The 12,689-nt window shown below is 37.0% G+C and overlaps 1 protein-coding gene across 1 annotated transcript in view; it reads left to right on the forward strand.

The window, feature by feature from the left end:
* The window catches only part of slc6a11b (solute carrier family 6 member 11b), a 44,435-nt gene that overhangs the window by 5,941 nt on the left and 25,805 nt on the right, over nucleotides 1–12,689 (forward strand). Inside the window, exons 5-7 of the mRNA XM_053652415.1 lie at nucleotides 17–149; nucleotides 4,858–4,992; nucleotides 9,552–9,655. Coding sequence (XP_053508390.1) covers nucleotides 17–149; nucleotides 4,858–4,992; nucleotides 9,552–9,655 — 372 coding nt within the window. The remainder of the gene's footprint in view (nucleotides 1–16; nucleotides 150–4,857; nucleotides 4,993–9,551; nucleotides 9,656–12,689) is intronic.

Genomic DNA, 12,689 nt, shown 5'->3' on the forward strand with positions numbered 1-12,689 from the left:
ATTATTTTTGGTTCAGGCGTCGTGTCCTCAGTATATCCGGTGGAATTGAACAGGTTGGGAAGCTGCGCTGGGAACTTGCTCTGTGCCTTGCAGTGGCTTGGGTCATATGTTATTTCTGCATATGGAAAGGTCCTAAATCAACTGGAAAGGTAAAATCAAGGGTTTCTATATATATAATATTAAACATTTTTGTTTAACGTACATGTACATTTTTATGCACACGTTTTGGAACCCTTCTGAAGCTGCACGATAATTTGCAAGATAAGTCTTTTTAAGAAAAGATCGTAGTGATATGCTGGATAATGTGATGTTTTTCAGACAAAAATTCTCAGTGTTGCAGTATTGAGTTGTATGAAATAAAATCAAATGTGAAAAATAGGATGTGCAAAGGTTTGACCACCCTTTCAGTTGTGTTTTGAATACATGTAGTCACTTAATGCTGATTGACTGCAACACAAAATTGATTTGATTGGCTCAATGAACATTAGACTGAAAACACCGGTGCAACCAATCATGAAAAAGGATATTCAAGGTAGCTAATTGCTAGCTGTGCTGATCTTTGATTCTCTACTGGAAAGTAGCAACATGGGAACCTCAGACGAACTCCTTAATGACTTAAAAACTAGGAGAATTCATCAATATGAATTAGGAGAAGGATACAAAAAGTTATCACAAAGGTTTACGGTCTCTGTCTCCACAGTCAGAAATATAGTTAGAAAATGGAGGGCCACAGGAACAGTCCTTGTGAAGGAAAGATTTGGTAGAACTGAGAAAAATATCTGAAAGGCAAAGGCGAATAATGGTTAGAATGGTCACAGACAAACCACAGACCACCTCCAAAGAGCTCCAAAAACATCTTGCTGCTGATGGCGCCATCGTACATCGTTCTACAGTCCAGTGCACTTTGCACAACGAACAGCTCAATGGAAGGGTGATGCAGAAAAAGCCAGAATTATTTTGGAATAATGTGCTGTGGACAGATGAAACTAAGATAGAGGTATTTGGTCACAACCAGAAGCGTGTTTTATGGCGGGAAAAGAACACAGCGTTCCAGGAGAAGAACCTGCTCCCTACTGTAAAATTTGGTGGAGGGTCCATCATGCTATGGGGCTGTGTGGCAAGCACAGGTACTGCAAACCTTGTCAAAGTTGAGGGTCACATGGATTCCACCCAGTATCAGCAGATTCTTAAGAACAATGTTCAAGAATCAGTCAAGAGGTTGAAGTTACGCTGGGGTTGGTTGTTTCAGCAGGACAATGATCCAAAGCATTGTCCAAATCTACCAAGGAATTCATGCACAGTTCACACATACAATGTTCTAGAATGGCCATCCCAGTCCCCAGACTTGAGCATCATTGAACATCTGTGGAATGATTTGAAGCGGGCTGTCCACGCTCGGAAACCATCAAACCTGACTGAACTGGAGACAGTTTTGCAAGGAAGAATGGTCCAAAAGACTTATCGGTGTCTATAAGAAGCAACCGCAGGCTACTATTTCAGCAAAAGGAGACTCTTCTAAATATTAGTGTGATAATTCCATTGAGGTGCCCAAATTTTAACACCTGTCTGTTTTTGTTATGACTCGCATTGTGTTGGTTCTGTTGATTCAATAAATGTTATTTCCGAACTGAAATGTTACTGTTTCCATAAGGCATAAATTATATCTAAATGAAGTTGCTGCATTGAAAGCCCAGCAGATTATAAACTGAAATTATGATAATTATCAGGGGTGTCCAAACTTTTGCATAAAACTGTGTGTGTGTGTGTGTGTGTATATATATATATATATATATATATATATATATATATATATATATATGTATATATATATATATATATATATATATATATATATGTATAAAATCTTATATATATATATATATATTTATTTATTTAATATAAAAATGTGTGTATATATAATATGTATATGTGTGCATGTAACAAATATGTATAAAATCTTATGTTAAAGTAACCAGATTCAAAATTACACAGTTTTGGAGAAAATGCACTGTAAAAATCAGCCTGCAAGATGTTTGGTGGAACATGTAGAATGGTTGGAGTATCTGTGTTAATATAGTTATTGAAGTTTTGTCTTTGCAGGGAAGTATGTGTGTAAAATACTGTATTTGTGTAAGGATGGGAGAAAGAAAGGAATGAATATGGAATTCTACCGATTCAGCTCCAGCTGTCTTTCCTTCCCTTCCATATATAAAACTTGGGGTAGTCAGTCTCATATTTACAATTACAGTTTTTAACGTTTGGATAAAAGAGAAATCGCTAATGGTGCTCTACATCTGGAACATTTAGAACTACAGTCAAAACGAATTTAGCTTGTGGAAGGAAGGGAGACCTCATCTGCATGAAGGTATTCAAAAGGACAGACAACAGTTCAGCTGTCAAGAATATATAAATACTATCCTTTGACCTTCAGCTCGACCTTCAGCTTAGCTGGCCATGTTCCCAGAGAGGTTTAGTTTTAAGACCATTGATAACATAAAAACACAAAAACACACAAATAAAAAATCAACAAGATCTGTAGTGTAACATGATGTAAAAATTCAAGCAAGCTACTAACTTTTCTTACAAAAATGATCATGGAAGTTTTTTATTTTCCGGAAGAAAGATACAAATTTGGCATTCTGTTGTCTTGAACTTTACTCCAGTCCGATGAGGACTTTCATCCTCGGATGCTAGCCTAGCCTTCCTCTGGATGCGATTCGCTTAGCGGTCTTTAAGAACGCCGAACAGACTCAATGAGCCAGAAAGAAGAAAAGGAGAGGGATGTGTGAGGGGAAAAAGAGAGAAAGGAGAGGGTAGTGTTGGGAAAAACAAATGGGTTCACATTGTACAGGTCCCGGAGAAAAGAACTCGGCAGCGAGGCCCTGTATCTCTTGAAGTAGCTTTTGTTTGGCCATGAAGTAACAGCGAAGAATGTCCCTTCATGGCGAGGCTTTAGTGGCCAGGCCAAGATTGATTTCTGTATTCATTGACGGAAAGTAGAGCGTTCATGAGGAGCATGCAGAGTTCCTCAGCTCGCCTCTTCCCTTCTGTGAGGAATTATGGCGGCTAGAGAGGCACTTTTTCCCTCCTGTTTGAACGCTATACACAGCAGAGCATTCAGGGCTATTGCTATGCTGCTCTCCACAGGCCTTTTGTGGCCGGGTGTGATTCTCACATAAGCCAGCAGTAGATTTATGGCATGGGGCTGACCTGTGAATCCAAGGGTTTAAACGTTCACCCGGGGAGAGCTGGGAGAAAGTCAGTGTGTTTCCGAGACTCCTGGCGAGTCAGAGCATTGTTCATAGAAACCATGCACTTGCATCTAAGTGCCAAACAGAGGATTTGCTTTCTGTGGTGCCCACAGTTTGGTATATGTAATCATAGTGTTAGACTAATTGAAAAGTATAACAAAAATTAGGAACTGGGAAGTGTTCCTGGTCTCATCATGAGGGATTCAAATATGCTAAGGTGACAAGCTCACAGCTTTTTGTTTGTTATTCCAGACTCAACAGCTTCAGTTGTTGTTTTTGAATCTGGTGCAGGTGAGAAAATGCTAACTCGCACTTCAATGAAATGTGTCTCGAAATAAACAGAAGAGCCAATTGTTTGTGCAACAAAGATCTTTAACAAGCGAGCAAGAACTGGCTATAAGCGAACATACATAATCAGCCTTGATTATGTAACCATGTGAACAGGATACCTGTTAATCCCCATAAAGTCACGCTTGTTGTCCTGTAAATGTAACCTTAAGTACAGTAAATGGCTGAGGTCAAAGTGAAGGCATTGGCAATTGTACGTTGCTTTGCCACACATTTTCCCACACTGCCAACACATCCCGGTTGGGCTCCTTCTAGAGGGAAACAGGGCAGAAAGCTTTTGTTTCCAGACCTTGTCTTGTCCTTGCATGGACTTGACTGAACGCCAGAACGACAAGAACCTAGTGCCACCCCCCAAGTGCGGTTTTGTTCATGGAGCTGAAAGAACTTCACTATGCTGGAATTCATTTCTATGGACCTTGAATAGGTTTCTGAAAAAAAAATAGTGTTAGCCACCCAAGCTAAGAAACCTCTAAAGTATGAGAGCAATCTGTGGCCTGATGTTCTGCCATAACTTGTACGATGGAGTGAAGAATCAAAATCCACTTGTCTCTCATGAGACGAATCGCTTTCCCATTATTGTTGGAGACTTGATAATGGTTTAGACTGTGAACAACTTTGCTGACAAATCGCAAACCGGTAGCCTCTTGGGTATTCTATTTTTGTCCTTTTTTGTGGGTGAGACATGGTGCTAAGTGCTTCTTTCCATCAAAACCTCTGGCTCAGAGCTGAACCTTGTCCTTTCCCCTGAGAATCCGTCTTTCAGCCGACTCTCAATTAGACTTTTGAGAGCTGAACCTGCCTGCTTGGCATGCTTCAGAGCATTCCTTAACCCCTTCTCACCATCTCAAGAGTGTCGCTCCCACCACTCATCCTCCCTCATTCACTCAAATACCATTCACTTACACTTGGTAGACTAGTGAAACAAAACCTCCTCCTGTATTCATTTTTCCTTGTCTCATCCTTGCTTTAGCTCATTAAGTGTCGACATCTTTTAGACAATATGCCTACTGAAAAAAAACAGCTTGGAGTAGCATGAATTGTGTGCTGGTCCAGGCTAGTTAATGCTAATTAGTGTTAGCGTAGTGCTGGTTTAGCTGGTATGGCCATGCTAGTTGCCTAGCAAAATCTTGTGGTCTTATTGGTACAACTAGCATGGTCTTGTTCCTAATTCCAAAATCAATGTTGGGGAAAAAAAGCTAATGCATGATGAATGCCACAATCAGTTTCATAAACTTTAACAATACTATTCTACCTGCAGGTTGTATACGTCACTGCAACCTTCCCTTATTTCATGTTGGTGATCCTGCTCATTCGAGGGATCACACTTCCTGGTGCAGCAGATGGAATCAAGTTCTACCTTTACCCTGACATCTCTCGGCTCTCAGACCCCCAGGTAAAAACCCCTTTCTTTACACCATGTCACCTTTCTTCCAGTTGAGCTTGTTAACTATTTATGAATTCATTAAAAATATACAAAACAGTGTTCTTTTATACAGACATGACTTACAAAGTCCAGTAGGTGCTCTCCAGCTAATCTTTAAGTCTGAAAGTTTTCTTGTCCTGCTTGCATAGAATAATAACGTTTTAATAACTTAATGACATTTTTATCCCCATTAATTTGATGCAGCAGATCCTGTTTTCCCTAGAACTCGAGGGCAAAATAAAACAACTTTCTAATCCCTTAAAGTTGCAGGACCTATCAGCAGGTCAAGACTTTCATATCTTACATACTCTACACTCTACATACACATTCATACCTCACTCACTCTACATACACATACTATATACTGTATTTTTATTATTAGTTTCTGAATAACACATTTTAATTTAAATAGCTGGATTATAAGCTGGGATTTAAACAGTAACAGTAAATATAATATAGGGAAAAAATCCTTAGCGATATTCATACCTAGAGTCAATTTGTGTAGCGATTTCCACCTCCGGTTTGAAAATCTAGCCACCATTTTAAGTAAATCTTGAAAAAAATATTATAGACAACAACCTAAACTTTGTTAACCACCACCTGTCTGTCAGTGGTGGCATGATTTTTAGTCACAACTGATGGCATGTTAAGCTGTATCTTAGCTTAACGGAAGACTGCAGGGTGTGGTGCAGACTTTTTTTTCCATCACGCTACCAAAACATTTCAGTAGTCAACAATGGATAATATATTTTCATTAAGTATGTGTTATAAATGGTCTTAAATGTCGCATGAAAAAAATAATAGATAAATAAGGTTGTTCATATTGTTAAATTAAAAGCATAAGCCATGATTTTTCTGTTGAATCTTGTGTTGTATGACAGTCTGGCAATTTACTGCTCCCTATTTAATGCAATATAGCAGCAGTGATTTATGTTCTTGATTATGATCCCTTAGTGAATGTCTTCCAATTACTCTGTCAGTTTTCTGACCGTTCAGGTGGGGTAAATTTGTCGTCAGTATTCTGTATATATTCTTAGGGCTATAAATATTTTTTTTTAAAACTCTTCTGGCAAAACATGATTTATTTTATAAATGACTTGTACTTAATATTGTTTTCTTAACAATAAATTTGTAATGCAAGTAACGTTATTTTATTGACCTCAGTAATTGTAATCAAATGAATTTAAAATGTAAAGCGTTACATTACTATGTTATCAGAAAAAGTAGTTAGATTACAGTAATGTGTTACAAAGTTACACTTTAAAATGCAACATGTTACACCCAACTCTGCTGCTGATGATGATCAAAAACTAGGATAATTGATGATAATAACAAATGATAATTTTGCAATTTTTGTCCAGTACGCCATTGTGGAAGAATGTTTGCATTTGGGTTAGGAAGATAACTTTTTATCTGGGAATTTGGTAGAAAACGATATTAATATTAAGAATGTCATAATTAAAGATAAGATAACACTATAAATGGTGATAATTGCTATGAACATCATGAAAATTTCAATATGAATATTTGATGTACCAGGACAATTTTTTTTTTTGGAGCTTTTGAGATCTCAGGATTGCATATTGCATGGACCAACTTATATGAAAGGTAATAGCCGGTTAATGTTAGGGTGAGGTGAGGGATTAATAACCCAAGTCTGGGTTATTAATGTATAAAGTTAATGTCTCACGTTTGCCATCACCATTGTTCGGTTAGGGAGGTAACGTTAAAAGTCTGGTTAAGTTTGGGAGGTGAAAGGAGAGTGAGCAATGTGTAAGGATTGAGAAGTGGAGAGAAAAGCTGGGTGAAAAAATAAGGGTAATAAAGGACTGCTGTTTGGCTGGGAGAGCCTCCGACACCCATGTTTAATTAGCTTTCGGTTTGTACAATAAGTAGTCTGTTCCCACTCTGTGTGCTCTGTTGTATATCACCCACGCTGCCCAATCCTATGCACCCAAGGGTCTCCTTTTGTGTTTTTTTTTTTCGTTTAGATATCACATACAGGATGTAATATTTCATGCTGGTGCAGAGCATGGAGAAATGATATGACAAAATGAAAATACTGTGCCGAACAGGAATTCAGATAGAGAACTACTGCTACACATAGTACAGAATAACAAAGAGGCAATTTGGTCTAGAAACCAGAAACAATTCTAGCTAGCTAAACTATATTTGCATTTACATTTTGCCTATTTGGCTGATCCAAAGCGACTTATAAATGAGAGAGTATACAGCTGAGGAGATGAGGGCTAAAGGTTTTACTAAAGGTTTTGCCAGGATTTGAACTTACAACATTCCAATCAGTAGCCCTTTAGCATTCCTACAGTATGTGATCTACTTTTCTATTTTAATTTTGTGCACTCTAAAGACTGAAAAAAGGAAAAGTCACGATCTTGATTTAATATGATTTTCTTAAAATGACAGCAACCTGAGCTCCATTAGTCGTCTTATGGTCATCATGCATCTTCAGGCTTAAACACTGTTCATTATCCCAACATTTATTATATTAAATAAAATGCTGAAATATTGTACATTATCTCAGTAAAACAATTTTTATTATATTAAGCCTATATAAAGACTATATGAAATATGGAATAGAGAAATAGACTCTAAGATGAGGAAATATCCTATAGTCATTGTCTGTCTGTATCAGTTCGTGTGTCAATTTGTCGAGACTCTGTGTGTGCTCATGCCATTTTTGGAAATGCATGAAATGTGCATGAGCCCAAATTCCATTAGCCACTTGTAAATGTCTCTTTCGACTCTTAGCACATCAGCCATGTTATTAATTTTGAATTGCTGTTAGGATACCTGAAGGTTAGATAACTCTACTGAACTTTCCTTTACACTCACTGATCCGTTTCGAGTAATCATTGGTAAAAGTGGCATAAGGTGTAAGGGAGTGAAATTGTTTCTTAAATTTTTCTTCAGCTGAACACATGTATTTGTACACATCATCCGACGGACATGTGTCTGTTTAATTAAATTTTCCCAAAATGTATGACTTGTTGCATGCATTTATAAAAATGAAACAAAGTAAAGTCAGCTTTCAGAAAACTTTATTTCTATATTCAGAAAGGGGGAAAAAACTTTCTTTCATTCCAGGCCAACCATCTGCTGACCCAAACAAGACAAAACAAACCTCCAAATTAGCCACAACACCAATAAGCAACTATTAAATAACTTAGCATCGTGTCTAGGCGAAGCCGTTCTAGCACATCCACAGCGGCCTAGTGGGAAACTGAAAGGGTGTAAATGACCACGGGTGCAGAATAGATGTTCTTGGAGGGAAGCTGCTCTGAGTTTGTGAGGTCAGATGAGTTTCCGTGGTTACTCGCCAGAGGAAACGAATACCGCAAGCTGTCAATTGTTTTCCCAGTAAAGGAGATTAGTGGCTCAATGGTTATGTGAGAGCAGTTTAAAAGAGGCTCTGGCTTAATTTGCCTTCCATGCACATATCCCATTGCCAAATTTTTACACCGTCCTTACATAGAAAGAGAATAACTCCAATTCAGGCCCAATAAAGTCTGTAGATAAGATAAAAAGTATGGGGCACTTTTAAAAATAATTTAGGTGCATGTCAGTGGAAAACTGATTGGTTACTTTTATCCAAGTGAGGCAGAATCCAGGCCAGAGCTGCTGAAGGGGCCAACAGCAATACAAGTACCGCAGACCTACTTGCCATCTGTATTTTAAAATTTCATGGCATAGCAAGCAGAACTGTATCAGGTTCTGTCGGGAAATACATATGTGTAGATCTTAATTATCTTAACCATCAAAGGCAGTCATGTATGATGCAAGGAATAAGACAGGACAGAGGTAATCAGCAATGGGGTGGGTGTTACTGGCGTCTCTTACCACTCTGAAGTTATTTTTCTATATTGTTCCTAAATAAAACAATAGCAGTTTACCAGCGATTACATTTTAAAGAGCAACTGCTTTGCCTCTGACTACAACAAAACAGCTCTGACAGTGCTTCTAGCTCTAGCATAAATTATAGGTTTAAATTAATGCCGTAGTTGTAATATGTTATTATTCACATAGTAACTGCTCATTAAGTAGAAGACACTACATAATCTAAGGATAATAATAAACAGAAATGTGTTGCTCTTTAACAAAGAAAAACTTATAATTATTGTTGTGAGGTTTACTTATTTAACCTTTATGGAAGGAGTCTCCTACAGGACTAAAGAAGTTTGCAATTTTTTGTTTGTTAGTCACATGACAAGCTACTGGTTTTTTTTTTTTTTTTTTTGGTCTCTAACTTTGAGAAAGGAAAAAAAGTGAGGCTGGTGAGCACATGACTGCTTATAGCTGTTATAATGTAAGCTATAACAGGAACTTGTCTCATGGATTTTCAATAACATTAAATGGAACTATAATGTAAACTGTCCATATTTCACAGATTTAATAGGTTTTTCAAATTTCTGTGGTATAAGCAAAATAACACCATTCAGGGAAGTCCAACGTGTGTTATTCCTGTTATTAAATGTAAATGTTATTAAATGTAAATGTAATCCTTTCCTTAGGTGTGGGTGGATGCTGGAACTCAGATCTTCTTCTCATATGCCATCTGTCTGGGATGTCTGACTGCTCTCGGGAGCTATAACAGTTATAATAACAACTGTTACAGGTAAGCTTTCAATTTGTAAAAACAACAACAATAACAAAGACCCCTCATTGTAGGGCTGCACAATACAGTGCTGTGAAAAAGTATTCGCCCCATCCTGATATGTTCTGTTTGTGTGTATATCTCATACTAAATTGTTTTAGAAATTTAAAACAAAACCTAAGATAAAACAAAGGCAACCAGAGTAAACACAAACACAGTATTTAAATGATAATGTTATTTATTGAAGCAAAAACGTTATACAATGCCAACTGGGCCTGTGTGAAAATGTATTTGCCCCCGTAGTTACTAATTCCCCAAATCTATGAAACTGCATTGATAATGGGGTTCAGCTGGACTAGACACAACCAGGCCTGATTACTGCAAACCCTGTTCAATCACATCAACACTTAAATAGAACTTTTACAACAGCATGAATTTTGTTAAAAAGTCTTACCCAGTAACACACTATGCCAAAGTTGAAAGAAATTCCAGAAATGATGATGAAGAATGTGATTGAAATACAGTACTGTGCATTTTTTTAGTACAAACTTTGTTCTAGATTTTTAAATTTATGACTTATACATTATCGAGTCAGTACAAAAACATTTTAGATTTCCAAACATTAGTTTTCCAGCATAAAATTAAATGTTATGGAAAAATGTCAGTAAATTTATATGTCTGTAATGAAACCAGCATATTAAGAGGTAAGAGACACTTTTCAGACGAAAATCATAATGAAGGCTGCTGGGTTTGGCTGCAAAAATAAGAAGCGAGTACGACAGTCAAAGTCTCCAGAAGAACCGTGGCTGGTTCTGCATGATGCTCAATAACACTTACAGCTCATTTCATTATAAAACTGCACTCATTCTACCTTCTTTTTTTTTTCTTTTTTTTTTTTCTTTTTTAAAGCAAAGGGTTATAGAACCAAATATTGCATTTGTTTCATTTATTAATGTTAACTGTTCTTTATAGTATTTTTTATGGAGAATCATTTAATTTAATTATTTTTGAAGTCATCTTTGCTCTATAGTATTTCTTTGCATGTGCCTAAGACTTTTGCACAGTACTGTGTATCAGTCTGGGAAGGGATACAAAGCAATATTTAATTCTCTGGTACTCCAAAGGACCACAGTGAGAGCCATTATCACCAAATGGAAAAACTCGGCAGAGTCGTGAACCTTCCCTTCCTTATTCAGCAAGTCACAAAAGAGCCAAGGACAACATCAAAGGAACTAGAGGCCTTGCTTGCATCATGAAAGGTTCATGACTCCACTATCAGAAAGACACTGGGCAAAAATGCCGTCCATGGAAGTGTGGCGAGGTGAAAACCACTGCTAACCCAGAAGAACATTAAGGCTCATCTGAATTTTGCCAAAACACACCTTGATGATCCTCAAACCTTTTGGGAGAATATTTTGTGGATTGATGAGTTCAAAGTGAACGGTTTGGAAGACAGGGGTACCGTTGCATCTGGCGTACACCAAATACAGATTCATTTGTGTTCTTTCACAAAAAGAACATCATACCTACGGTCAAGCATGGTGGGGACAGTGTGATGGTGTGGGGATGCTTTGCTGCTTCAGGTCTGCGCAACTTGAATTTTGCTCTCTACAAGCAACTCAAGCACAACTGGATTATGCAGCAAGACAATGATCCATAGCATAAGAGTAAGTCCTAGTCTTAGAAGTAAGTGAAAGGTTGATCTCCAGTTATTGGAAGCATTTGGATGCAGTTATTGCTGCTAAATGTGGCTCAAACAGATTTTAAGCTTATGGGGGCAATTAGTTTTTCATATTGGTGATAGGTGTTGCATAACTTTTTATTCTTCCTGTGCTCTTGGAGGAATTTTTGAAGATCAGCCACTTCTGGGAAGGTTTACTACTGTACAGAGTTTTTCCATTCGGAGATAACTGCTCTCATTGTGGTTCTTTGGAGTCCTATAGCCTTTGAAATAGCTTTGTAACCCTTCCCAGACTGATGTATTTCAGTCAATTTTGCTTCAATAAATACAGTGGGGGAAATAAGTATTGAACACGTCAATTTTTTTTTTCAGTAAATACATTTTCAATGAGGCTATTCACATGAAATGTTCACCAGATTTTGGTATTAACTCAAGAAATTCAAGGTCTTGGGAGAGCTCTTTGCTTTTACCCATCATGAAATGTTTCTTGTGTGACACCTCGGTAACGAAAAGCCTTTCTATAGACCATCAATTTACTAACCCAGCTGATATTCATTTGCACAGATAGATAATTACTTATGGATTTCAGCTGGTTCCTTGCCTTACCTTGCCTTGGAGAACTGCTTTTTTTTAGCGTGTTCAATACTTTTTTCCCGTGTCATTCCACTTTATTACACATAACTTTATTTATGGACTTTAATGTTGTGAATTCTTTATATTTCCGGATTTCTTGAGTTAATACCGATGTCTGGTGAAAATTTCATGTGTATAACCTCATTGGAAATATATTTACTGAAAAAAAAAAATGTTGACGCGTTTATTACTTATTTCCCCCACTGTAACTATTATTTAAAAACTTTATTCTGTGTTTACTCAGGTTTCCTTTCTTTTATCTTAGATTTTGTTTTGATTTCTAAAACAATTTAGTATGGCAAATATTTTTTCACAGCACGGTACATACTTGTTCAATTTACATTCAATGAAATACAGTGTAACTAATTTGAGAAGTCATAATAAATATTTAATATATTCATTAAGAATAATTCTAATCTTGCATAGCTGTTGCAATGCCAGGTTAAATATTATAAAAATTAAATTAACAGTTTGGCTATAGATGAAATTGACATTTGATGAATTGACAATTTCCCCAAAACCTCAAATGTATCTCAAAAGTGGTGAACTTTTTGATTTTTTACTAGAGATATGAAGTGAATGTAGCTAACACACAAGGGAAGATTAGAGGCTCCAGTTTAGTATCAGTTACCACTGGTTTAAAAAAGGCCATAAATGGGGGGAAAAAAATCACATCCTCTGAATCACTTCTGCCTGATGCTAACAATTCTTTGAATTTCGCATGAGACTAGGTTCAAGTTA

This window comes from Ictalurus furcatus, chromosome 21 (assembly GCF_023375685.1).
Source record: "Ictalurus furcatus strain D&B chromosome 21, Billie_1.0, whole genome shotgun sequence".
Classification (NCBI taxonomy): Eukaryota; Metazoa; Chordata; class Actinopteri; order Siluriformes; family Ictaluridae; genus Ictalurus; species Ictalurus furcatus.